At 45.2% G+C, this 25,382-nt stretch overlaps 1 protein-coding gene across 6 annotated transcripts in view; it reads right to left on the bottom strand.

Moving 5' to 3' along the window:
* LOC144682720 (protein furry homolog) overlaps window positions 1–25,382 on the bottom strand; it is a 520,809-nt gene that overhangs the window by 423,856 nt on the left and 71,571 nt on the right. For all 6 annotated transcript variants that reach the window (XR_013577095.1, XM_078545350.1, XM_078545351.1 and 3 more), the window contains exon 2: window positions 20,850–21,049. Coding sequence is in view for 5 of the 6 variants with exons in the window: in XM_078545350.1 (XP_078401476.1) it covers window positions 20,850–21,049 (200 nt within the window). In the remaining variant the exon portion in view is untranslated. The remainder of the gene's footprint in view (window positions 1–20,849; window positions 21,050–25,382) is intronic.

Consider the following 25,382-nt stretch of genomic DNA (forward strand, 5'->3'; position numbering starts at 1 on the left):
TGAATGAACTTCTATGCTCTGCAAGGGGGAGTGAGGATGGCACTTGGCAATGTGGGTGCATTGTGTCTGTTAGGAGCGTTGTAATATGGTACACATGCATCTGTAATGCCAACTGAAGTCTCAGCACCCTGCAAGGATGTTGCAGTGTTGGCTAGGTAGAAGGGGAGCAGTGCAGCAACGTGCAGGGCAGGAGGATTAGAGATGATGGCAACCGTCTGAGCAGCCAATCCATTCAGATATCAGTCTCATTAATCTGCCTTTGTCTTCACAGGGAAAGAGGGCACACGATGCCCATGAATGCTCAATGACAGGTGCCTAACCTAGCAGGGCTGACCCTTGTACAGGAGGGCATACTTTGAACTAACCAGTCAGCAAGGGGGGCAGACCGGCTGGCAGAGGAGAGGCTGAGGTTATCGATGATGCTGATGAATATGATAGGGACTCACCTTCAGCAATGGAAACGAGGTAGGCATGGGGGAAGAGATGGGTGGTTCTGGCGCATGGTTTCAAGATCTCCACATTATCACCACTCATAATTTGTCACATGTCTGTGTACAAGATGAAGCAACTGTTAATCAATCTCACTCCTCATTGTTGATGTGCACTAACATATCTTATTCCTCCATCATATCACTCCTTGTCCCAAATGTCCTTCGATCCTGAGGTTCTGGCATTGATGTCCGAGGAAGAGGAAGGTACCTCGGAGCTAGCAGGAGAGTAGCGTGGGCTACCTCAGCAGTTAGTGTAGAGATAGAGTTGGAGTTGAAAGCACACTTGTAGTTGCTGCTGAGTATATTGTAAATAAACTTAAAGTTTCCACCAAGAAGTGTCTGCTGATCAACTCTATTATTAATAGCACAATTTGGCCACCCTACAACACTCACGTTGGTGGATGAGCGGCAGCTGCATGCATCTGGGGGTTCCTCTCTGGGCGCTCCTGATGGTGACAGCAGCTCCTCTGCCCATGACACTAACATCTCAGGAGGCTTCTGTGCAGGAGTCCCTTGCAATGCCTGGTTCCTCATGGCCTCAGGCAACCTGAGGACGTCCACCATGATCATCAGCCTGCCTCCAGCAGTGATGGTGACAGTATATGGTGCAGCATTCAGAAATAAATGAAAAAAACACTGTAGACACAAGAGGGGCATCACAGGTGATATATAGATGTGTATCTTGAGTGTATTTTTTCAGCCGTTCTTTATTAAATTGTTGTTTTCCACTAAATGCTTATGAGTGGAATAAAGGCTACATTGTTCAATGTAGGCCTACAAGCCAAAGGCATCTATTCTTATATTCTTTCACGGGATGTGGGCATCGCTGGCAAGGCCAGCATTTGCTGCCCCTCCCTAATTGCCCTTGAACTGAGCGGCTTGCCAGGCAATTTCAGAGGGCAGTTAAGAGTTAACCACATTGCTGTGGGCCTGGGAGTCACATGTAGGCCAGATCAGGTAAGGATGGCAGATTAATGAACCGAATGGATTTTTACAACAATCGATAATAGTTGTCCCCATTACGGAGACTAGCTTTTAATTCCAGTTAAATTTATTAATTGAGTTTAAATTCCACCAGCTGCCATGCCGCCTGGGCCTCAGGATTACTAGTCCAGTGAAATTACCATTATGCCACCATCTCCCCTAAGCATATACTCCCCGAATATCAAAGGCCCTTGAGACAATTGAGTGCATTGGAAAGACCGAGGAAGGTGTGGAGAGAGACTTCTGATATGCTGGCCAAAGATTTTAAAGCGCCTCCTTTGCGAAATTTGAAGGGGCCTGTGATACCCTATTAGGAGCACCCCAGGATAAGAGCCCCCTTGTCTCCCAAGCACCAAGAACTAGCTGCCTTTCCTGTTCTTCCATGTGCTAGTGCTCCTCAGGATCCTCCACAGAGTCACTGGTGAATTCCTCCTCCAATGTTTCATGTTGACACCCTCCATGTAGTCACCTTCAATACGCTCACCCTTCCAAAGAGCAAGACTGTGCAGAGCACAACAGACAACAATGTTCAAAGATACTCCATCCATAGGCTATTGCAATGCACCACGCAGATCTGCCCAGGCACTGAGACCTCTTTTTAAAAAAAATTCATTCATGGGCTGTGGGCTTTGCTGGTTGGGCCAGCATTTATTGCCCATCCCTAGTTGCTCTTGAGAAGGTGGTGTGAGCTGCCTTCTTGAACTGCTGCAGTCCATGTGGTGTAGGGACACCCATAGTGCTGTTAGGAAGGGAGTTCCAGGATTTTGACCTAGTGACAGTGAAGGAATGGCGATATATTTCCAAGTCAGGATGGTGAGCGACTTGGAGGGGGACAGACGCATGGTCCTCTCAATAGTTACCCTTGTGGAAGCATGACTGGAATTAAACCTCTTCCGTGCAGGGATTCGAGGATATCTGATGAGCATCATAAGCCACCTCAATCAAAGGACATCCCTTATTCACCATGGAGTGCCAGAGAATGTACGCATCATGGCAACTCCCAGGATATTGTGCACACACCTGCAGGATGTGAGTGCCGCTGGCCAGCATTCATTGCCCATCCCTGATTGCCCTTGTTCTGAGGTCATTTAAGAGTCAATCACGTTGCTGTGGATCTGCAGTCACATGTAGGTAAGGAAGGCAGGTTTCCTTCCCTAAAGGACATTAGTGAACCAGATGGGGTTTTTTTAGTTGACTGGCCAACAGGTGCCATTAATGGCCACATGGCTGCAGTCAATAGCACCTTGAGTCTTTGGGAAACCTGCGACAACCCCAAAGCCTCTTGCTCTCTCTGCCTGGCTCTCCTCAGCAGTTGTGAACCTCACGAATGACTCCATCCTCTTGAATAAAGTGGCCGTGACAACTTTGATGTAGTGGTTGAGGCACTCCACACAGATCCCCTGCAGGCCCCTGAAGTGTAGAAATTCAAGACAACAGTCACTTTCAAGGCAACAGACATTGGGTGCCCTCCTATGCAGTTTGAAGCAATCTCCCTACCAATCATGTCGCATATTGAAGTGATAGCTGCCCTTGAAGGTGAAGCCTCTTTCTATGTTGAGCCTCTGTCATCTCTAAATAGTTCACGTGCTGCTGGTGGACTCTGCCAGCAGGGTACCCGTGTCTCCACTGTGTATGGAACCTCTCTCTTTATTTCTGTTGGACTGTGGATTAAAATTACAATAGCTGCAGTTTGAAGGACATGTCTATTAGAACAGCGCGAGGCATATATGCAATGTTGCTGTCCCGGGACAGTGTGCGCCATGAAAGACAGGATGGTGCCGAGGAGGAGTCTGATCTAATGGGGGACTGCCTAGCAACAACATTTTAATTGGCTCCTGACCAGCTGACCAGGGTATGTGTGAGAGTAGTGCAGCAGAATAGCTCCTAGCCTGAAAGGAAAAATACCTAAAACCTCTCTCTCCTGTGTGTGTAAGATTCCAGTAATTCTACAATAATAGCTAGCTGGCTTTTTCTCCTCATGTTTCTATAACCTGCGCTCTCTCTGAAAACCCCTGTCAAGAGGCAAAGGGGAAAATCACTGTTAGAGACTTTGAAAGGCAAGTACTCAACCAGTGAATTAAAGACTGAAAGTGCTGGAAGACCATCTTGTGTCATCAACAAAGAACTGAAAGGAATTTGAAAGACATCGATCAAAATTAACCCATCGAATCCTGTACTCCTGAATTGGTGCTACTGAACTGTTCTATTCCACCCTTAAAATCCATGTTTTTGTGTGTCTTATGTGTCTTGTATGTGTGTATTCTGATTTAAGAAGGGGTAGAGTTTAGGTTATAGAGTTAGAAATTAGAAGCTCACATTTCTTTCTTTTGCCACTGGTTCAATAAACAGTTATTTACTTAATAAGCTTACAAACCTGGTGCTCGTATTCTGTTAACCTAAATTAAACAATAAGGTGGGTTGATCAAACCTTTTCACATTTGTCGTGGCTCGAGGAGCAGTGGGGCTTGATATTGCAGCGCACTATCCACAGTGAGTCATGACAATTCACATACTCACCTACACTCATCTCACTGGCCTGCATAACTGTACAGAGCACAGCAGACAACAATGATCAAAGGTACTCCATCCAGAGGCTATTCCAATGCACCCGTAAACCAGTCCAGGTACTGAAACCTCATTGAAACCTCACTTTCATGCCTTTAGCATCTCTCTGACATGCTTGATTGCGGACTTGATGCTGCTGCCCCTGGCTAGTGCCCTCCTCTCCCTCTGCTACCCTCCTCCTCAGAGGAGGAGCCTCCACCTGAATGGGCAATCCCCAGGGCTTAGTGAGGGTTTCTGTGCAGCAGCCAAGCTTTAAGATAGCCCACCCTGACAGACGAACCTTCAAAACCTGAGCCTCTGAATGATATCAAAGTATGTGCCACAGGATCACTCATTAGCTCAGAGTAACAAGGAAAATATCCTACCACACACTCCTGCAACCTGAGCAGCAACCTCTTTACTCCTCGCACTGCCATGGCTTTTATCCCATCCTTCCTCATGAAGGAACAGCCTGTGACGATTTGCAACTGCCTGTGCAGTTAATGTGTTGACTGTAAAAGCACACAGGCTGAGTAAAATTTAATTGTCCTTTTATTGATGTTAATTGGCTTTTATTGGAGGGCGGGCAGGCCTTCGACAATTTCCATAATAAGGAAATTGGATATAATGATGTCAGGAAACTATCTTGACATCATTACACCTGATTTAATGGCGGGTCAGGACAAACATCTGGCTGCTCCCGTGCTATGAAATTCTGCCCATAAAGTCATTCCGGTATAGAAAGTGGCCATTCAACCCATCAGCTTCATGCTGGCTCTTTGAAGAGCAAACCACTCAGTCTTATTTCCCTGCTATATTCCCATAACTCTGTAACTTTATTTTGCTTCAGTGCCCATCTAATTTCCTTTTGATATCAGTCATCACTTCAGCTTCCACCACACTTGTCGATAGCAAGTTTCAGGTCATTACCACTCTCTGAAAAAACTATTCTTCCTTATATCCCTCCTGCACCTCTTGCCCAAAAACTTAAATCTGTATCCCCTAGTCCTTGACTCATCAGTGAATAGGAACAGCGTTTTTTGTCTAAAGCCGTCATAATCCTGTACACCTCTAGCAAATCTCGCTTCAATCTCCTATGCTGAAAGGAAAACAACTCCAGCTTCACCAACCTAACCTTGTAGCTAAAATCTCTCATTGTCAAAACAGCGAGGCTTTGGGAGAGAGAGGTCAAAGCAGCCGGGGGTCGGGCGGTAACGCAGCCGGGGGTCGGGCGGTAACGCAGCCGGGGGTCGGGCGGTAACGCAGCCGGGGGTCGGGCGGTAACGCAGCCCGGGGTCGGGCGGTAACGCAGCCCGGGGTCGGGCGGTAACGCAGCCCGGGGTCGGGCGGTAACGCAGCCCGGGGTCGGGCGGTAACGCAGCCCGGGGTCGGGCGGTAACGCAGCCCGGGGTCGGGCGGTAACGCAGCCCGGGGTCGGGCGGTAACGCAGCCCGGGGTCGGGCGGTAACGCAGCCCGGGGTCGGGCGGTAACGCAGCCCGGGGTCGGGCGGTAACGCAGCCCGGGGTCGGGCGGTAACGCAGCCCGGGGTCGGGCGGTAACGCAGCCCGGGGTCGGGCGGTAACGCAGCCCGGGGTCGGGCGGTAACGCAGCCCGGGGTCGGGCGGTAACGCAGCCCGGGGTCGGGCGGTAACGCAGCCCGGGGTCGGGCGGTAACGCAGCCCGGGGTCGGGCGGTAACGCAGCCCGGGGTCGGGCGGTAACGCAGCCCGGGGTCGGGCGGTAAAGCAGCCCGGGGTCGGGCGGTAAAGCAGACAGACGTATCTGCAGCCATCAACGTGGTTCCAGGATGTTTTGTTGCCTCCCTGGTGCTAGGGTCAAGGATGTCACAGAACGGTTGCGGGACATTCTTGTGGGAGAGGACGAACAGCCAGAGGTCGTGATCCACATTGGTATTAACGACATAGGTAGGAAAGGGGATGTGGTCCTGCAATCAGAATTTAGGGAGCTAGGTAGAAAATTAGCAAACAGGACCTCTAAAGTAGTAATCTCCGGATTACTCCCAGTGTCCTTTGTAAGTGAGTACAGAAATAAGACAAGACACATGAATGCGTGGCTGGAAAGATGTTGCAGGAGGGAGGGCTTTAGATTCCTGGGACACTGGGGCTGGCTCTGGAGGAGATGGCATCTGTACAAGCAGCATCTGAACAGAGCCGGGACTGAATTCCTTGCGGGTCGTTTTACTAGTGCTATTGGGGAGGGTTTAAATTAACTCAGCTGTGGTGTGGGAACCAGAAGAGAATATTACAAAGTAATACCAGGGTGCATGGAATGCTGGGAGAGGCAGATAGCACTAATATAGAGAATAGTAAGTTAATAGATGGGAGTCCAAATAAGTGAGCAAGTAATGAAGTCTAAATCAGGGTTACACTGCATGTATGTGAGTGCATGGAGTATAGTTCATAAAATTAGGGTGTTACAGGCACAGATTGCCTTGTGGGATTATGATGTTGTGGCGATAATGGAGACCTGGTTTAAGGAAGGGCAGATCTGGGTGTTAGATATTCTGGGTTACAAGGTGTTCAGAAAAGATAGGAAAGGGAAAAAAGGAAGAGGGGTGGCGTTTTTGGTTAAGGAGAGTATTGCAGTACTGGAGTAAGAGGACGTGTTGTGTCAGAGGATACAAGGACAGAATTGATTTGGCTAGAGCTAAGGAATAAGAAGGGTGTAATTACATTGCTCGGTGTGCTATATCGACCGCCAGCTAGTGGGAAGGATATTGAGGAACAAATCTGCAAGGAAATTACAGAGAGGTGTAAACATCATAGAGTAGTTATAATGGGGGACTTTAATTACCCATATATAGACTGGGACAGTGGTAGTGTAAGGGGCAGTGAGGGACAAGCGTTCCTAGATTGTGTTCAGAAGAATTTCCTACAGCAGTAGGTGTCCTGTCCAACAAGAAAGGAGGCACTGCTAGACCTGGTTCTTGGGAATGAGGTGGGCCAAGTAGATCAAGCAACAGTGGGGGAACATTTAGGGAAGTGATCATTGTACGATAAGACTTAGGATGACAGTGGAAAACGACATTGGTCAATCCAGAGCAAGAATAATCAACTGACAGAAAGCGGGCTTCAATGGGGCAAGAACGGAGCTGGGCCTGATTGGAACCAAAGGTTGGTGGGAAAAACAGGAGCTGAACAACAGGCTACCTTCAAAGAGGAGATGGTTTGGGCAGAATCAAGGTATGTTCCCTCAAAAAGGGTAGGACAAACAAATCCAGAGCTCCCCTGGATGACAAAGGAGATAGAAATTAAGTTAAAGAAGAAAAAGTGTGCTTACAACAGGTGTCAGGTAGCAAATACAATTGAGGACCAAGCTGAATACAGAAGGTTCAGAAGGGATGTGAAAAAACAAATACGAGAAGCAAAGAGGGATTATGAAAAAAGACTGGCAGCTAACATAAAAGGAAATCCCAAAGTGTTCTATAAGCACATCAATGGTAAAAGGAGGAGTAGGGCCTATTAGGGACCAAAAAGGGGACTTACACAGAGGCAAGAGGCATGGCTGAGGTGTTAAGTGAATACTTTGCCATGCACTGTATTGAACGCCTTTTGGAAGTCCATATACACCACATCAACGGCCTTGCCCTCATCAACCATCTCTGTTACCTCATCAAAAAACTCCAGCAAGTTAGTTAGACATGAGTTTCCTTTAACAAATCCATGCTGACTTTCCGAATCAATCCACATTTTTCCATGTGACTATTAATTCTATCCCGAATAATTGTTTCTAGAAGTTTCCCCACCTATGAGGAAGATGCTGCCCAGGCCATGGTGACAAAGGAGGAAACTCAGTCACTAGAAGGGTTTAAAAGCTAGCATACAAAAAGCTAGCACACAAGTTGAGCAGGTAATAGGGAAGGCAAATAGAATGTTGGCCTTTATTTCAAAGGGAATGGAGTATAAAAATAGAGAAGTCTGGCTAAAACTTTACAAGGCACTAATTAGATCACACCTAAGATACTGTGAACAATCTTGGTCCCCTTATCTAAGGAAATATATAGTGGCATTGGAGGCAGTCCAGAGAAGGTTCATTAGGATAATCCCGGGTATGGAGTAATTTTCTTATGAGGAGAGGCTGAGTAGGTTGGGCCTGTACTCTTTGGAGTTTAAAAGGATGAGAGGCGACCTTATTGAAACATAAGATTCTTAGGGGGCTTGACAGGGTGGATGCTGAGAGGCTGTTTCCCATTCTGGGAGAGTCGAGGACCAGAGGGTACAATCTCAGAGCAAGGGGTCGCCTATTAAAGACAGAGATGAAGAGGAACTTCTCCTCTCAGAGGGTGGTGAGTCTGTGGAATTCCTTACCGAAGAGGGCTGTAGAGGCTGGGTTGTTAAGTATATTCAATGTTGAGATAGACAGATTTTTAATCAGTAAGGGAATCAAGGGCTATGGGTAAGTGGAGTTGAAGATTATCAGATCAGCCATGATCTCATTGAATGGCAGAGTAGGCTCGATGGGCCGAATGGCCTACTTCTGCTCCGCCATCTTATTGTTTTATGGTCTTAGAATCTTAAAATTGATAAGGAGGTGGTATTGGATAAGCTGTCGTTATTTAAAGTTTATAAGGCACCGGGAGCGGATGAGATGCATCCAAGAATATTGAAGGAAGTGAGAGTGGAAATCGCAGAGACACTGACAAAAATCTTTCAATGTTCCCTGGATTCAGGGGAGGTGCTGGAGGATTGGAGAATTGCAAACAATATGCCCTTGTTCAAAAAAGATTGCGAAGATCTGTCCTGCAATTACAGATCAGTCAGTTTAACTTTGGTGGCGGGGAAACTTCTATAAACAATTATTCAGGATAGAATTAATAGTCACATGGAAAAATGTGGATTGATTCGGAAGAGTCAGCATGGATTTGTTAAAGGAAACTCGTCTCTAACTAACTTGGAGTTTTTTAATGAGGTAACAGAGAGGGTTGATGAGGGCAAGGCCGTTGATGTGGTGTATATGAACTTCCAAAAGGCATTCAATAGACTGCCACACGACAGACTTGCGAGGTAAGTTATAGGTCATGGAATGAAAGGGACAGTAGCAATGTGGATACAAAATTGGCTGGGGGATAGGAAACAGTAGTGGTTAATTGGTATTTTTCAGGCTGAAAGAAGGTTTGTAGAGGAGTTCCCCAGGTGTCGGTATTGGGACACTTGCTTTTCCTGATATATATTAATGATCTAGATCTTGGTGTGCAGGAGACAATTTCAAAGTTTATGAAAGACACAAAACTTGGGGGAATTGTAAACTGTGAGGTGGACAGTGTAGAACTTCAAAAGAATATTGACACATTGGTGAGGTGGGCAGACAGATGGCAGATGAAGTTCAGTGCAGAGAAGTGTGACATGATACACCTTGGTACAAAGGACATGGAGAGACTGTATAAAATAAAGGATACTCCGCTAAAGGGTGTGCAGGAGCAGAGAGACCTGGGCGTATAAGCACATAAGTCATTAAAGGTGGCAGGACAGGTTGAGAGCTGTTTCAAAAGCATTCAATATTCTAGGCTTCATCAATAGGGGCATAGAGTACAAGAGCAGGGAGGTTATGATGAACTTATATAAGACACTGGTTAGAACTTAGCTGGAGTATTATGTACAGTTCTGGGTGCCACACTATAGGAAGATGTGAACGCATTGGAGAGAGTGTAGAAGAGGTTTATGAGAATGGATCCAGGGATGAGGCACTTCAGTTATGTGAAAAGATTGGAGAAGTTGGGACTGTTTTCCTTGGAGAGGAGAAGGCTAAGAGGAGACTTGATAGAAGTTTTCAAAATCATGAGGGGTCTGGATAGAATAGAAAGGGAGAAACTGTTCCCGCTCGTAGACGGATTGAGAACCAGAGGGCACAATTTTAAAGTGTTTTGCAAAAGAAGCAAATGTGAGGGTAGAAAAAACTTTTTCACACAGCAAGTAGTTAGGGTTTGGAATGCACTGCCTGGAAGTGTGGTGGAGGCAGACTAAGTAAGGACAGCACATTTCCTTCCCTAAAAGGCATTAATGAACCAGGTGGGTTTTTACAACAATCGACAATGTTTTCATGATCATGGCCATCCTTAGACTTTTAATTCCAGATTTTTATTGAATTCAAATTCCACCATCTGCTATGGCAGGATTCGAACCCAGGTCCCCAGAGCATTAACCTGCGTCTCTGGAATAATAGTCCAGCGACAATACTACTACACCATCACCAGGTGAGGTCATGGATGATAAAAACAAAAAACTGCGGATGCTGGAAATCCAAAACAAAAACAGAAATACCTGGAAAAACTCAGCAGGTCTGGCAGCATCGGCGGAGAAGAACAAAGTTGACGTTTCGAGTCCTCATGACCCTTCAACAGAACTAAGTAAAAATAGGAGAGGGGTGAAAAATGAGTATTATGTACTCCTCTCCTATTTTTACTTAGTTCTGTTGAAGGGTCATGAGGACTCAAAACATCAACTTTGTTCTTCTCCGCCGATGCTGCCAGACCTGCTGAGTTTTCCCAGGTATTTCTGAGGTCATGGATGAAGCTGAGGGAATGGCTGGCTAAGGGTATCGGTCGCTTGGCAGAGTTCCCTGTAAACCAAAGTAGAGGCAAGTAGTGCATGGCAGCAGAGTCAAAAGCCGGAGACAGAACACTCTCATTTGCATTGAGAGGGGGATGGTGTGGTGCATCCTTACAAGAGTGTTCGCCGCCGACATCACCGTCACTGCAGGTACGGCCCATGCCCTCAACAGTCTAGATGATGGCACACCCTTCAAAGTGAATGAGGGGCCTAATGTGGGCCAGTCCTCACCCAGTCTGGGACCTCTTCCTACTGATGTGAGCAGGCTTCTCCCAGATGGAGAGAGAGTGAGTGCAATCTGGGGGTGATGGGAACTGTACAAGGCAGACGGGTTGCACCTGAACCGGAATGGGGCCAACATCCTTACGGGGAGGTTTGCTAGTGCTGTTGGGGAGGGTTTAAACTAACTTGGCAGGGGGGTGAGATCCTGATAGGGAGGTTCAGCGGGGGCAGATGCACAGCCAAAATTAGAAGAGAGACCAAATGAGTCTGGAAGGCATAGAAATTATAGATCAGTTAAGGCACAAGGGAGTTTGGCAAGGTTGGATGGTATTTATTTTAATGCAAGGAGCCTGACAAATAAGGCAGATGGTTGAGGGCACAAAGGGCGGAATTCTTAAAATACATCCAGGAGAGCTTTTTAAGCCACTACGTAGAAGGTCCTACAAGAGAGGGGGCCATCCTGGACTTAATTTTAGGGAATGAAGTCGGGCAAATGGTAGAGGTGTCAGTGGGGGAGCATTTTGCAGATAGTGATCATAACTCCATTAGATTCAATGTTGTTATGGAAAAGGACAAGGATGGGCCAGAAATTTAACTTGGCGGAAGGCCGATTTTAATAAGATCAGATATGATTTGGCCAGAGTGGACTGGGATCAGCTACTTACAGGTAAATCTGCATCAGAGCAGGGACTCATTCAAGAAGGAAATAGGGAGAGTACTGGGCCAACAAATTCCAGTAAAGACAAAGGGCGGGACCAACAAATCTAGGGAACCCTGGATGTCGAGGGATATACAGGATTGGGTAAAGAGAGAAAGGAAGGCTTATGGCAGATACCAAGGGCTCAAAACAGCGGAAGCCCTAAAGGAGTATAGAATGTGTAGGGGGAAACTTAAAAAGGAAATTAGGAGAGCAAAAAGGGGGCATGAAAAAACATTGGCAGGTAAAATAAAGGAAAATCCAAAGTTATTTCGCAAATACATTGAGAGTAAGAGGATAACTAGGGAAAGAGTAGGGCCCATTAAGGACCATAGTGGTAATTTGTGTGTGGAGCTGGAAGACGTAGGTAGGGTTCTAAATTAATACTTTGTGTCGGTGTTCACAAGTGAGATGGACAATGTGGGTATGGAAATCAGGCAGGAGGACTGTGATATAATTAAAGAAATCAGCATAGAAAGGGAGGAGGTTCTAAGTAGTCTGGCAGGCTTAAAAGTAGATAAATCTCCAGGCCCGGGTGAAATGTATCCCAGGCTGTTGAGTGAGGCAAGGGAGGAGATAGCAGGGGTGCTGGCAATGCTGGCAATAATTTTCAATACCTCTCTGGCCACAGGAGAATAAGTGCCAGAAGACTGGAGGACAACGTGGAACTGTTATTCAAGAAGGGAGGAAGGGATAAACCAGGGAACTACAGGCCTGCCAGTCTAACCTCAGTGATGGGGAAACTATTGGAAGCAATTCTGAGGGGCAGAATTAATCTACACTTGGAGAGGCAGGGATTAATCAAGGACAGTCAGCATGGCTTTGTTAAGGGCAGGTCATGTCTGACCAATTTGATTGAATTTTTGAAAAGGTGACCAGGTGTGTAGATGAGGGCAATACATTTGACGTAGTCCACAAAGCTTTTGATAAGGTCTCGCATGGGAGACTGGTAACGAAGCTAAGAGCCCATGGGATCCAAGGCAATTTGGCAAATTGGATCCAGAATTGGCTGAGTGGCAGCAAGCAGAAGGTGATGGTCGAGGGGTGTTTTTGTGACTGGATGCCTGTGTCCAATGGGGTTCCACAGGGATCGGTTTTGGGTCCATTGCTGTTTGTGGTATATATAAATGATTTAGACTTGAATGTAGGAGGGTTGATCAGTAAGTTCGCAGATGACACGAAAATTGGTGGGGTGGTAAATAGTGGGGAGGATAGCCTTAGATTACAGGAGGATAGAGACGGGCTGATCAGATGGGCTGATCTGTGGCAAATGGAATTTAATCCTGATAAGTATGAGGTGATGCACGTGGGCAGGACAGACAAGGCATGGGAATACACGATGAATGGTAGGACCTGGGAAGTACCGAGGATCAGAGGGATCTTGGTGTACATGTCCACCGGTCCCTTAAGGTAGCGGGACAGGTAGATGAGTTAAGAAGGCATATGGGATACTTGCCTTTATTAGCCGAGGCATAGAATATAAGAGGAGGGAGGTTATGCTGGAACTGTATAAAACGCTGGTTAGGCCACAGTTAGAGTTTTGCGTGCAATTCTAGAATCTGCATTCTAGGAAGGACGTGATTGCACTAGAGAGAGTGCAGAGGAGATTTACCAGGATGTTACCTGGGCTGGAGAATTTTGGTTATGAGTAGAGATTGGATAGATTGGAGTTATTTTCCCTGGAGCAGAGGAGATTCAGGGGGGACATAATTGAGATGTATAAAGTTATGAGGGGCATAGATAGGGTAGACAGGAAGGAACTTTTCCCCTTGGTGGAGGGATCAATGACCAGGGGGCATAGGTTTAAGGTAAGGGCAGGAAGTTTAGAAGGGATGTGAGGAAGAATTATTTCACCCAGGGGGTGGTGGGAATCTGGAACTCACTGCCTGAAAGGGTGGTAGAGGCACAAACCCTCATAACATTTAAGAAGTATTTGGATGTGCACTTGCGATGCCATGACATACAAGGCTATGGGCCTAGTGCTGGAAAATGGAATTAGAATAGTTAGGTACTTGTTTGACCGGTGCAGACTCGATGGGCCAAAGAGCCTTTTTCTGTGCTGTAGACCTCTATGACTCTAGGACATATGACACAGCATGGAATGTTTGTGTGGTGAGCGGAGCCATGGACAGGATAAGGACGCGTGCTCGAGAGGGTATGAGCCTGATACAGATGTGAGGGTGGGTGTGAGAGTTAGAGGTGTGGTTCCTTAAGGTGAGATCCCTGTGGATGTATGATGGGTTTGAGTGTGAGTTAAGCGTGATGAGAAAAGCAAATTACCTTGGCAGAATGGAAGAGACCATTCATCCTGTAGTAGCACTGGGCGGCTGTCCTCTTTTGCAGGGCATTGGCGCTGACCACCACTGCCTCCCAAGCCGCATTAGTAAGGTTGCTGCCCATCCTGCAGCCAGAGCTGGGGTAGTGGACATCCACTGCATCCAAAAGGTGCTTGAAGGATGCGTCATTGAACCAGGGGTCTGCAGTCTTTTTGGCTTTCAGGGCCATGTTTTCTTTGCAGCAGTCATGGGCTGGAAGCACAGAGGTGTGCACACGGCTGGACTTTAAACATGGTGCCCAGAGTACTGAAGCGGCGAGGTGATGGCGGGGCAGGCGAATGAGTGCCCGCCCGCCATGGAAACAGCGTGTTTCCTGGGAATGCATAATTAATGTGGCGGGTTTGGGACAATGTGGCATGAAAAGCTGCCTATGCGGCCTGCAGGTAAAACAACTTGCGCTTAGGCGGAATCATCCTAGATTTGCACTGCTGTTTTCTGCCCTTAAGCCATTTTTTTTAATCCAAGCTGACTCTGACTCTCCTATTGCATGGGCCTCAGTTTGTTAACCAGCCTTTTATGTGGCACTCTGCCAAAGGATTACTTAAAATCAGTACAGACAACATCCACTGCTTTCCCTTAATCAACCACCTCTGTTACCTAATCAAAAAAATTCAATTAGTCAAGCATGATCTGCCTTTTGCAAATCCATGCTGGCTCTCCTTAATTAATTCAAACCTCTTCAAGGGCCTGTTGCTTTTTTCCCTTGATTATTGTTTCTAAATCCTTACCTACCACTGATGTACTGATGTTAAACGTAGGAATATCCTTGCACCCTTTCTTGAATAACGATCTCACATTTCCCACTCTCCAATCCTCTGGCACCTCCCCGTTATCTTGGGAAGATTGGAAAATTACGGTAAGCCTTTCCACTGTATTTACTTTCAATTCCATTAGCAACCTGGGATGCAAGCCAGGACCAGAAACGACAATGGCAAACCTAGCCCTGTCAACCTTGCAAAGTCCTCCTCACTAACATCTGGGGGCTTATGCCAAAATTGGGAGAGCTGTCTCACAGACTAGTTCAGCAACAGCCTGACATAGTCATGCTCATGGAATCATACCTTACAGAAAATGTTTTAAAAATTAATTTACAGGATGAGTGTTGCTGGCTAGGCCAGCATTTATTGTCCATCCCTAACTGGCCTTGAGAAGATGGTGATGAGCTGGCTTCTTGAACCGCTGCAGTCCATGTGGTGTAGGTACACCCACAGTGCTGTTAGGGAGGCAGTTCCAGGATTTTAACCCAGCGACAGAAATCAGGACGGTGAGTGGCTTGGAGGGGAATTTCCAGGTGGTGGCGTTCCCAAGTATCTGCCGCCCTTGTCCTTTTAGACGGTAGTGGTCATCGGTTTGGAAGGTGCTGCCTAAGGAGCCTTGTTGAGTTTCTGCAGTGCATCTTGTAGATGGTACACACTGCTACCACTGTGCATCAGTGGTTGAGGGAGTGAATGTTTGTGGAAAGGGTGCCAATCAAGGGGGCTGCTTTGTCCTGGATGGTGTCAAGTTTCTTGAGTGTTGTTGGAGCTGCATTCATCCAGGCAAGCGGGGTATATTCCATCACACTCCTGACTTGTGCCTTGTAGATGGTGGACAGGCTTTGAGAAGTCAGGAGTTGAGTTACTCGCCGCAGGATTCCTGGCCTCTGACCTGCTCTTGTAGCCACAGTATTTATATGGCCAGTTCAATTTAGTTTCTGGTCAATGGTAACCCCCAGGATGTTGATAGAGGGGTATTCAGCAATGGTAAAACCACTGAATGTCAAGGGGTGATGGTTAGATTCTCTCCTATTGGGGATGGTCATTGCCTGCCACTTGTGTGGCGCAAATGTTACTTGCCACTTGGCAGACCAAGCCTGGATATTGTCCAGGTCTTGCCGCATTTGGACATGGACTGCAATATTCCAGACACCACGCTCACCATCCTTGGGTATGTCCTATCCCAGCAACAGGACAGACCCATCAGAGGTGGTGGCACAGTAGTATACAGTCGGGGGGAAATTCCTCTGCGATTTCTGAATATCAACTCTGGAACGCATGAAGTCTCATGGCATCAGGTCAACCAAGGGCAAGGAAACCTCGTGGTTACTACCTACCACATCCCCTCAGTTGATGAATGTGTACCCCTCCATGTTGAACACCACTTGGAGGAAGCTCCGAGGGTGGCAAGGGCACAGAATGTATTCTGGATGGGGGACTTCAATGTCCATCACCAAGCGTGGCTCGGTAGCACCACTACTGATCGACCCCTAAACGACATAGCTGCTAGACTGGGTCTGCGGTTGGGGGTGAGGGAACCAACAAGAGGGAAAAACATACTTGACCTCATCCTCACCAACCTGCCTGCTGCAGATGCATCTGTCCATGACAGTATCTATAGGAGTGACCACTGTACAGTCCTCATGGAGGTGAAGTCCCGCCTTCGCATTCAGGATACCCTCCATCGTGTGGTGTGGCACTACCACCGCGCTAAATGGATTTCGAACAGATTTAGCAACTCAAGACTAGGTGTTCATGAGGCGCAGTGGACCATCAGCACCAGCAGAATTGTACTCTGACACAATCTGTAACCTCATGGCCTGGCATTATCCCCCACTCTACCATTACTATAATAAGGACAATGCAGGGAATGGAAGTTAAAAAATTGAAAATAAAGGTTCTTTATCTGAATGTATGAAGCATCTGCAATAATATAGATGAACTAGTGGCACAAATAGAGGTAATGATTTAGATTTAATTGCTATTACAGAGACATGGTTACAAGGTGATCAAGGATGGGAAATAAATATTCCAGGGTACGCAATATTTCGGAGAGGCATACAGAATGGCAAAAGAGGAGGGTAGCCCTGATAGTAAAATATGACATTAGGACATTAGTGATAAAGGATCTGGCCTCTGAAGATCATGAAGTAGAATGAGTATGGGTGGAAATTAGGAATAACAAGAGTCGGAAAACACAGGTGAGAGTAGTTTATAGGGTGGGTCTACCAGTAGGTATACTGTTGGGCAGAGCACTAAACAAGAAATTATTGGAGCTTGTAATAGAGGAAATGTAATAATTGTGGGAGACATCAACCTTCATATAGATTGGGCCAATCAAGTTGGCAGGAGTGGTCTCGAAGATGAGTTTGTAGAATATTTTCATGACAGTTTCTTGCAGCAATACATTGTGGAACCAACTAGGTTAAAGCTATCTTAGACCTAGTATTGTGTAATGAAGCAGGGTTAATTAGTAACGTTGGAGTCAAAGATCCACTGGGAAATAGTGAACATACTTCAATTGCAAACAAGAACCTTAAACCTAAACAAAGCCAATTACAGAGGTACGAGGGGAGAACTGGATAAGGTTAATTGGGTAAATAGACTAAAAGGTATGGAGTTAAATGAACAGTGGGGAACATTTAAAGAAACAATTCAAAATCTTCAACAAAAATACATTCCATTGAAAAACAAAATCTCAGCAGAAAGAACCATCTACAGTTCATTCAGGAAGTTAAGGATAGTATTAGATTAAAAGAAGAGGTTTATAATGTTGGAAAAAACAGCAGCCAGTCTGAGGATTGGGAATGTTTTCAAAACTAGCAATGGACCACCAAAATGTTGATAGAAAGGGAAAAAATAGAATGACAGTAAACTAGTCAGAAATATAAAAACAGATTGTAATGGCTTTTATAGGTATATAAAGAAGAAGGGAGTAGCTAAAGTAAACATTGGTCCCTTCGAAGCAAAGACAGGAGAAATTATCACAGGGAATGGAGGAAATGGCAGAGGCATTGAACAAATATTGTGTGTCTGTCTTCACAGTAAAAGACACAAGTTTCATGCCAGAAATAGACAATAATCTAGGCGCACAAAAGAATGAGGAAACAAGGAAATTAATATCAGTAAAGAAAAAGTATTGGTGAAACTTAAGGTGCTAAAAACCAACAAATCTGCTAGGGTTCAAAAAGATATAGCTGCAGAGATAATGGATGTGCTGGCTATGATATTCAAAAATTTCTTCGATTTAGGAATGGTCCCATTAGACTGGAAGTTGGCAAATGTTACACCACTTTTCAAGAGAGGTGGTAGAGAGAAAATAATGAATTACAGGCCAGTTAGCCTAACATCAGTTGTCGAGAAAATGCTGGAATCTATTATTAAGCCAGTCTTAACAATGCATTTAGAAAAGCATAGTATGATTAGAACAAGTCAACAAACAAATCAACTAAAAGGAAATCCTGTTTGACAAATTTAATAGAGTTTTTTAACGATGTAACAAGTAGGGTAAAGGGGAAAATCAGTAGATGTTGTATACCTGGTTTTCCAAAAGGCATTCAAAAATACCTGGATTTCCAAAAGATGGAGATGAGGAGAATTTTTTTCTCTCAAAGGGTTGTTCATATGTGGAATTCTCTTCCCCAGAAGACAGTGGAGGATGGGTCACTGAATTTGTTCAAGACAGAGTTAAGCAAATTTTCATAGACAAGGGAGTCAAGGATTATGGGACAGACAGTAAAGTGGAATTGGGATCACAACAAAATCAGCCATGATCTTACTGAATGGCGGAGTGGGCTCAAAAGGCTGAATGGCCTACTCCTGCGTCCTATGTTCCATTCGGTAAGGTGCCACACCTTTTGGCTAATAGGCAAGATATGGGCTCATGGAGTTGGAGGTAATATTTTAGCATAGATAGAGGATTGGTTAACAGATAGATAGCAGAAAGTGGGCATAAATGGGGCTTTTTCAAGTTGGCAGGCAGTGAATAGTGGAGTGCCGCAAGGATCAGTGCTGGGGCCTCAACTATTTAAAATCTACATTAATAACTTAGATGACGAGACAGAGAGTAATGTATCAAAATTTGCTGATTATACCAAGCTAGGCGGGAAGGTAGGCTGTGGGGAGGATACAGAGAGGCTGCTGAGAGACAGACAAGTTAAGTGAGTGGGCAACAAGATGGCAGATGGAGTATAAGGTCATAAGAATAGAAAAGCAGAACATTTTTTAAAAGGTGTGAAACTTCTCAGTGTTGATGTTCAGAGAGACTTGGGTGTGCTTGTACAAGGAACACAGAATGTTAGCACGCAGGTGCAACATGCAATTTGGAAGGCAAATGGTATTCTGGCCTTCACTACAAGGGTATTGGAGTGCAAGAATAAAGAAGTCTTGCTGCAATTGTACAGGGTTTTGCAGAGACCACATCTGGAATACTGTGTGCAGTTTTGGTCTCCACAGTTAAGAAAGAATATACTTACATTGGAGGTGGTACAGCAAAGATTCTCTAGACCTGGGATGAAGGGGTTGTCCTATGATGAGAGGCTAAATAAATATATTCTCTGGAGTTTAGAAGAATGAGAGACAATCTCATTGAAACCTACAAAATTCTGTAGGGGCTTGATACAGTGGATAGAGAGATTGTTTCCACTGGTTGGGGAGTCTAAAACACAGGGACACAGTCTCAGCATAAAGGGCCAATCATTTAGGACTGAGATGAGGAGAAATTACTTCACTCGAAGGACTGTGAAGCTCTGGAATTCTCTACATCAAAGGGTTGTAGATGCTCCGTTGTTAAATACAGTTAATGCTGGGATAGACAGATTTTTCGTGTCTCAGGAGAAGAAGCAATATGAGGAGTGGACAGGAAAGTGGAGTTGAAGCTCAAGATCAGCCATGATTGTATTGAATGGCGAAGCAGGATTGACGGGCAGAATGTTCCACTCCTGCTCCTGTTTCTTGTGCTCTTGCTCCCTTCATGGCACCACACTAGCACTATTCTCTTCAAGCTTACCAGCCTTTGTACAATCACCAACTTCTCCTGTGAGTATTATGGCTCTTTCCTCGCTACACATTATATCAAGCTGCTTTCAGTTCAACACCTATCTATCCTGTTCATCCCTTGCTTCTTTCCACTCTCAGCCTCTGCACAACAAGCAGTAGCCTCACATCACTGCACTCTCCTTTGGAAAAAACACCCAATAACTCTCCCTCTGCAGGTCAAGACAATGCACAAGAAAGAAAGTAACAAGACCACCCAACCTCGTCGTGCAATCATGCTCGGTGCAGCCAGAACTCAAGATCAGTAACCTTACAAGAATTTCAACATAGGATGTTTTGAGGCCATAAACTTCTACAGAATCTCTGAATATCTTTGCATGCCTTCATGAACTTCTGAGAAATCCATAAGCACACAGCTTGACTACGTCAACTTGCATTGCAATGCCTCTTATCTACTACTGTTCAGTTTCTCAGTATCATTCATTCTGTGATCAACTTCTGTTCTTTTCCTCTAGATTCTTCCCAACAACCAGTGCATCTCAAGACGGACAACGCAGAGGTGACTCCTTCTGAAGGGGCACCTTCATGCACATCATCACCTCAAGTACCAGTACAGAGACTTGTACCTCGGCTGAGTTAGATAGTGAGCAGAAGCCTTCACATAGTGCATCAGCTACCACTAGTGACCAGGAGACAGTTTGCTGTAGGGCCAGGTCTTCTCCAAGCTCTGCCAAGGAGAGAAACATGAACATCTGGAGCTCAGCTGAGAAGAAAACTGCTTCATACAAGCAGTCATATCACATACTTGAAGGCAAGTGACTGAGCCAGGCTCTAGCCAGGTATACATTTATGCCAGTGCTCAGGAGACATTCCTTTCTTAGTGGAGAGGCTGAGAGTGCTGTGAATGCTGAGAGTGTAAGTATTATAAAACAACACATCCATCAGAACTATCAAGGATCAAACCTTGCATGAATGTCAAATAGATGAGTTACATTGTACATCGTGACTCATTACTGGGGTACTTCATGAGAGACATTCAGAAGAAGATGCTTCATCTCTGGTTGTTAAAGCATTTGCTTTCATCTGTGAGCAGTGCCAAGGAACAAAACTTGTATCTTTTAATAGATCTGGAATAACTTTAATGAATGGGGTTGCCTAGAGTTTCATTTAAAAAGCTAGCTCCGGAAAAAACTATGAGTTAGCAAGAGTATATAAAATTTACAGGACCACAGACTAAAAAAAAATGTTCTCTAACTTACCAGGGGTTCTGCCATGATGATGCGGATCTTTCTTTCAGCCTGAGTAGTAAAGTTGGCAAACACGCTTTTTAAGACATACTCTCCTGATTTAATATCAGGGTCGACATTGATGGGCATCATGGCTGGTGGACCTCTGTCACCTTGTAAGCTGCTCGCAGGTGTTGTTGGTGGTTTGATGTATCCGTTACCTACTGGAGAAGCTGGGCAAAAAACAGAATATTCCATAAACTGTTGAAACGACACCTTTAGCAAACAAACTTTAAAAAAAAAATCAGGTTTTCAAGGCTGCATTTCACTAATATAATAGGGCAGACACTGTTAACCATCATAGCATGTAAGCCAGCAAAGTAAGAGATTAACACATTTACTTCCAACACTTGTCCACCATTGATCCTTTAGTTCTTTTCTGGTGAAATATTCACAAGCTTCAATAGTGACATCTTCCAGGTGCAGAAGTAACAGAAGTATTAGAAGTGTTAAATAAAAACAGAAAATGGCAGAAAAATTCAGCCGATCTGGCAGCATCTATGGAGAGAGGAGCAGAGTTTATGTTTCAATTCCCAGAGAGCTTTTCCAAAATTTTCTGTTTTTATTTCAGATTTCCAGCATCTGTAATATTTTGCTTTTATATTAGAAATATTCCTCTTCCATACATTTCAGATCTACTGAATTGCCTACTCCACAGGATAAGAAGGTTCAGCTGGGCTCAGTTGGTGAGGCTACCAGCATTGCTACTGAATAGAGGTCACCTACACGATTTACAAGAGGCTCAACGGTGCTCAACTTTGAATAGGTGCAACCTTTTTTTTTGGCTTGCATGCAGTGCTCTGTGCCAAAGTTAATATGCTGGTAGACATCACAAAAGAGAACATCAGCCTCTTGAATTGTTCATTGGGTCGAATAGTGGCCCCTATCTGTTATGACCCCTGTTGTGGCCTAGAAGCTACCAGTTGTCAAATATCATTTGCATTTGTTACATTGGTCTTGATTATGGGCTGGATTTTCAATGCTGGATCGGGATTCCAACCTAGATCATTTTAGGGTCCTGACCCCCACACAACTTGATTTTTTCAGGGAAAGCTCTTAATGGCCCAGAGAAAAGTTCAACACCCAATTAGGGGAGTTGGGCATGGGAAGAAGGAATTATTTCTGGAGAGCGATTGTACAAGGCGAAACGGCAGCCATTACTGGGCTTGCCACTGCCTGGAGAAATGGAGCAGGCAGGGGAGCAGAGGACCAGCAACCTTATGGCCCAAACAAGTGCCCAAATGCTCACTCCTCAAGTACTCAAGCTACACTGCTCGAGCAATGGCAACTTTTTGCCATTGAATGAGAACCTCAGTTTGACTATTCTTTCTTATCCAAGATTTTTCATGAGCAGCCACAATCAATAATGGGCTCCCCACCCCACCCCACGCTCCCAACAGCTGTGTACTAACGTGCAAAGACCATTGGCTCTTCCTGTCTTTAACTTTGAAAATTTGATTCTGTCTCTCTCCAGCCTGTTAACAAGTTCTTCAACAAGCTTAATAGCAAATTGATTGGAAGCATGCGGGTTGCTAGGCCTCCGCCCTCACTGCCCCCCGATTCCTGCCACAAATTACATGATCTTGATTTTTACAGACTAACTCACTCAGATTAGGAAATTGCCTGCCAGAAAATGGCAGGTGTCTGATGAATATATTTAAATTGGGGTTGCATGATGTCATTGAGACCCCAATACTGCTTTAACTGAGCAGGAAGACTGACCTACACAACAGCTAATCTGTTCGGTAAAGCTCACAGGATTGATCTTAGAAATCGAGTGACATAATTAGACCAATATTTAAAGGGGGACCCACCTGAACTCTTTTGGATTAATAGGATCTCTGCGTTTTTCTGATAACTGCATTCAGAATTGTTTCAATAGAACTTAAAGTCGAGTGGTTTCTGTTTGGGTTTTGGAAATGCAATCTTTACTAATTCTGCTAACCTGGCTTGCCATAGTCATGTGACTGTCATGAGGCAAGCTGACTGTAAGGTGCCATTTCTCTTCAGTTCAATAAAGCCTATCACTGAGAACATACTGAAGAAGTACAGCTGTCCTTATACATGAAACAGTTTCTGTACAGGTGGCTAAAACCTGATGTCACTTCTTTAAGGCAGCAATCTCCCCCAATATTGTGAAAATATCACGGCTATTTTTGTGCTCAGATTCCACTGTAATGCTCATATTGAGTAAATTATTGATTTTATTATGCATTCATTTTGACCATATTGTGGTAGATTTCTCGTTGTTTGAGTATATCCAAGTGATAAATGATTTAATCGCCTACTGTGGATCCTCTGATGACCGGAGAGTCTAATGTATTAACCATATGATTATTTTATCACATTTTTTCCAGCCAAGAATAGCGAGGAAGATGGTAGGGAAGATGTTCCAGGGTGTAAGTATGTCGTAGGCTGCAGGTACTATGTGGGACATGGCAGGGGCAAGTGGTTTGGTAGTGCAAAGAGGTTGGTCCTATAGTGAGAGTACAGTGTATCTGGAAAGAATACTGGAGTGTTAGTATTTAGGGAGGAAAACCCTTGGCACGGGACGAATAGAAAGTTATATTTAGGCCTAGCATCATTAATTGATGTTGATTGATGGATGAGGTTAGGGGCTGGGGATGGGGGCAGAGAGAGGAGATGAGTTAGAGTGTGGATTGAATACTATAAGCCTTGAGTAATCCTAATGCCACTGCAAAAGTTTCACAAAAGGGCTTTCCCAGGATTGACCTAGGGAAGCCTCTGCTTTACAACATGCCTAACATCCCAGACCCAATGTAGGTAAGTCTGAAGTCTCGTTGCTAGTGATCACTAGGAACAGTGGGAAATCAGTGCTTGGATCAAAAAGGTGGCAGTTACAATGGAGGAGAATGCAGAGGAAATGTTGGTTCCAGTCAATGACTGGGGAGGCGCAGTCAGAACAGACCCCTGAGAGGTGACAGGAAGCTATTTGAGAAGCTACTATTATTTAAAGTACAAACATATGGCACACTACAAATGACAACATAAACATGCTTGGGGAAGCCCTTTTGGGAATCCCAATTTCTACATTATTAGAAAAGACAGACTCCCAGCTGTGTCTTGGTCCTGATTGAAGTTGTCATGCACTTACTATTGCTTTTGAAAGTAATTGAAAAGACAGAGTACTTTCATGGCCAAAGACCTGTATTTTCTGACAGGGCGCAAGATTTCACTGGTGAGGTCAGGATAATGCTGATTACAGCAGTCAAGGCAAGATCGAGTTTAGCAATTTGGTCAGGGAATGAGGGAATGCACTGATGAGGGCAACTTGGAGCTTGCAGCAGGAGGGTGTGAGTAAAGGCAAAGGGCAATAGGGACAAACCTAAGAAACATGCCCAATTTAAATTGTTTGCATAATGAAATATAAAAACACAGCAAATGCTGGAAATCTGCAAAAAATAATAAAATGCTAGAAATTCAAACTAAATTGATCAGCATCTGTCAAGAGAAGATCTGAATTTGGTTACTTGTTGTAGAATGGGATTTTATGCACAGTCCCCCACTCCAGGAATGGGCTGGTAGGTTGGGGGGTGGGGGGGCTAAAGTTTTACCAGAGGCGGGAGAGGTGTCGGGCAGCTTGCTCACCCTTGAGCCAATTGAAGCCCTTAACTGGCCAATAATGGCCACTTAACACCACCTTCCTGCTGCCACTGATATTTTACCAACAGCAGGAGGTGTCCACACCATGTGGCGTGGTGACCAGTGGAGCCAGGCAGCCTTTATGCCAGTTGAAAGTGGGTCCCTCCTATTGAATGGGTGGTTCATGGTAGTCACTCACCCCTCATGTTTTCCCCTGCACTGCCCTGCTGACTGACCGTCAAACCTCTCACCGGGGTCTGCTAGCTTGGCCCCAATGAAACCCTGGACTTACCTGGATCTTCGCCTCTATGGATCCTCTTCATTGGGCCTGCCTGTAGTCCCAGCAGTGTTCACCGCTTCCAGTGGCACTGCTGGGACTAAACAGCTGACGGTCATTTGATTAGTCAGCAGTTCGTGGAGGCGGGACTTCCTCCCAGATAGAAGACCCTCCTGAGTCTGAACCAATTAACAACTCAACTGCCTTTAAATCACTGTAGGGCGAGCCAAACAAGTGAAGGTGAGCTCACCAATGTTTTTTCAACTGGGGGTGGGGCCATTGCCCACCCGTACAGTGGGGAATTTTAACTTTCAAAATATTCAATGGTCCAGTAGTGAGCCATAGAGCGTTATGCAAAGGTCGGCTGAAAGATGTGTAGAAATTTGTCCATGCCCAGTTCCAGGTGGCCAGGGATGCTGGTTACAGGTTAGATAGAAGAGCAGTATTAGGCCCACTCCCTCCATTTTGCAGTTTAGTGAGATTGTATTCTCTGCCCTAGACTACATCCCCTTCCTAGTGGTCCCTGGGATTAGTGGTGACGCATGTGGAAGGTAGGGAAATTTGGAATGTTGTCTGGCCTTGCCTTTCTTCTTTTATTTACATTCATTGGGTGGTGAATGGCAGCA

This window comes from Cetorhinus maximus, chromosome 7 (genome assembly GCF_964194155.1).
Source record: "Cetorhinus maximus chromosome 7, sCetMax3.hap1.1, whole genome shotgun sequence".
Taxonomy (NCBI): Eukaryota; Metazoa; Chordata; class Chondrichthyes; order Lamniformes; family Cetorhinidae; genus Cetorhinus; species Cetorhinus maximus.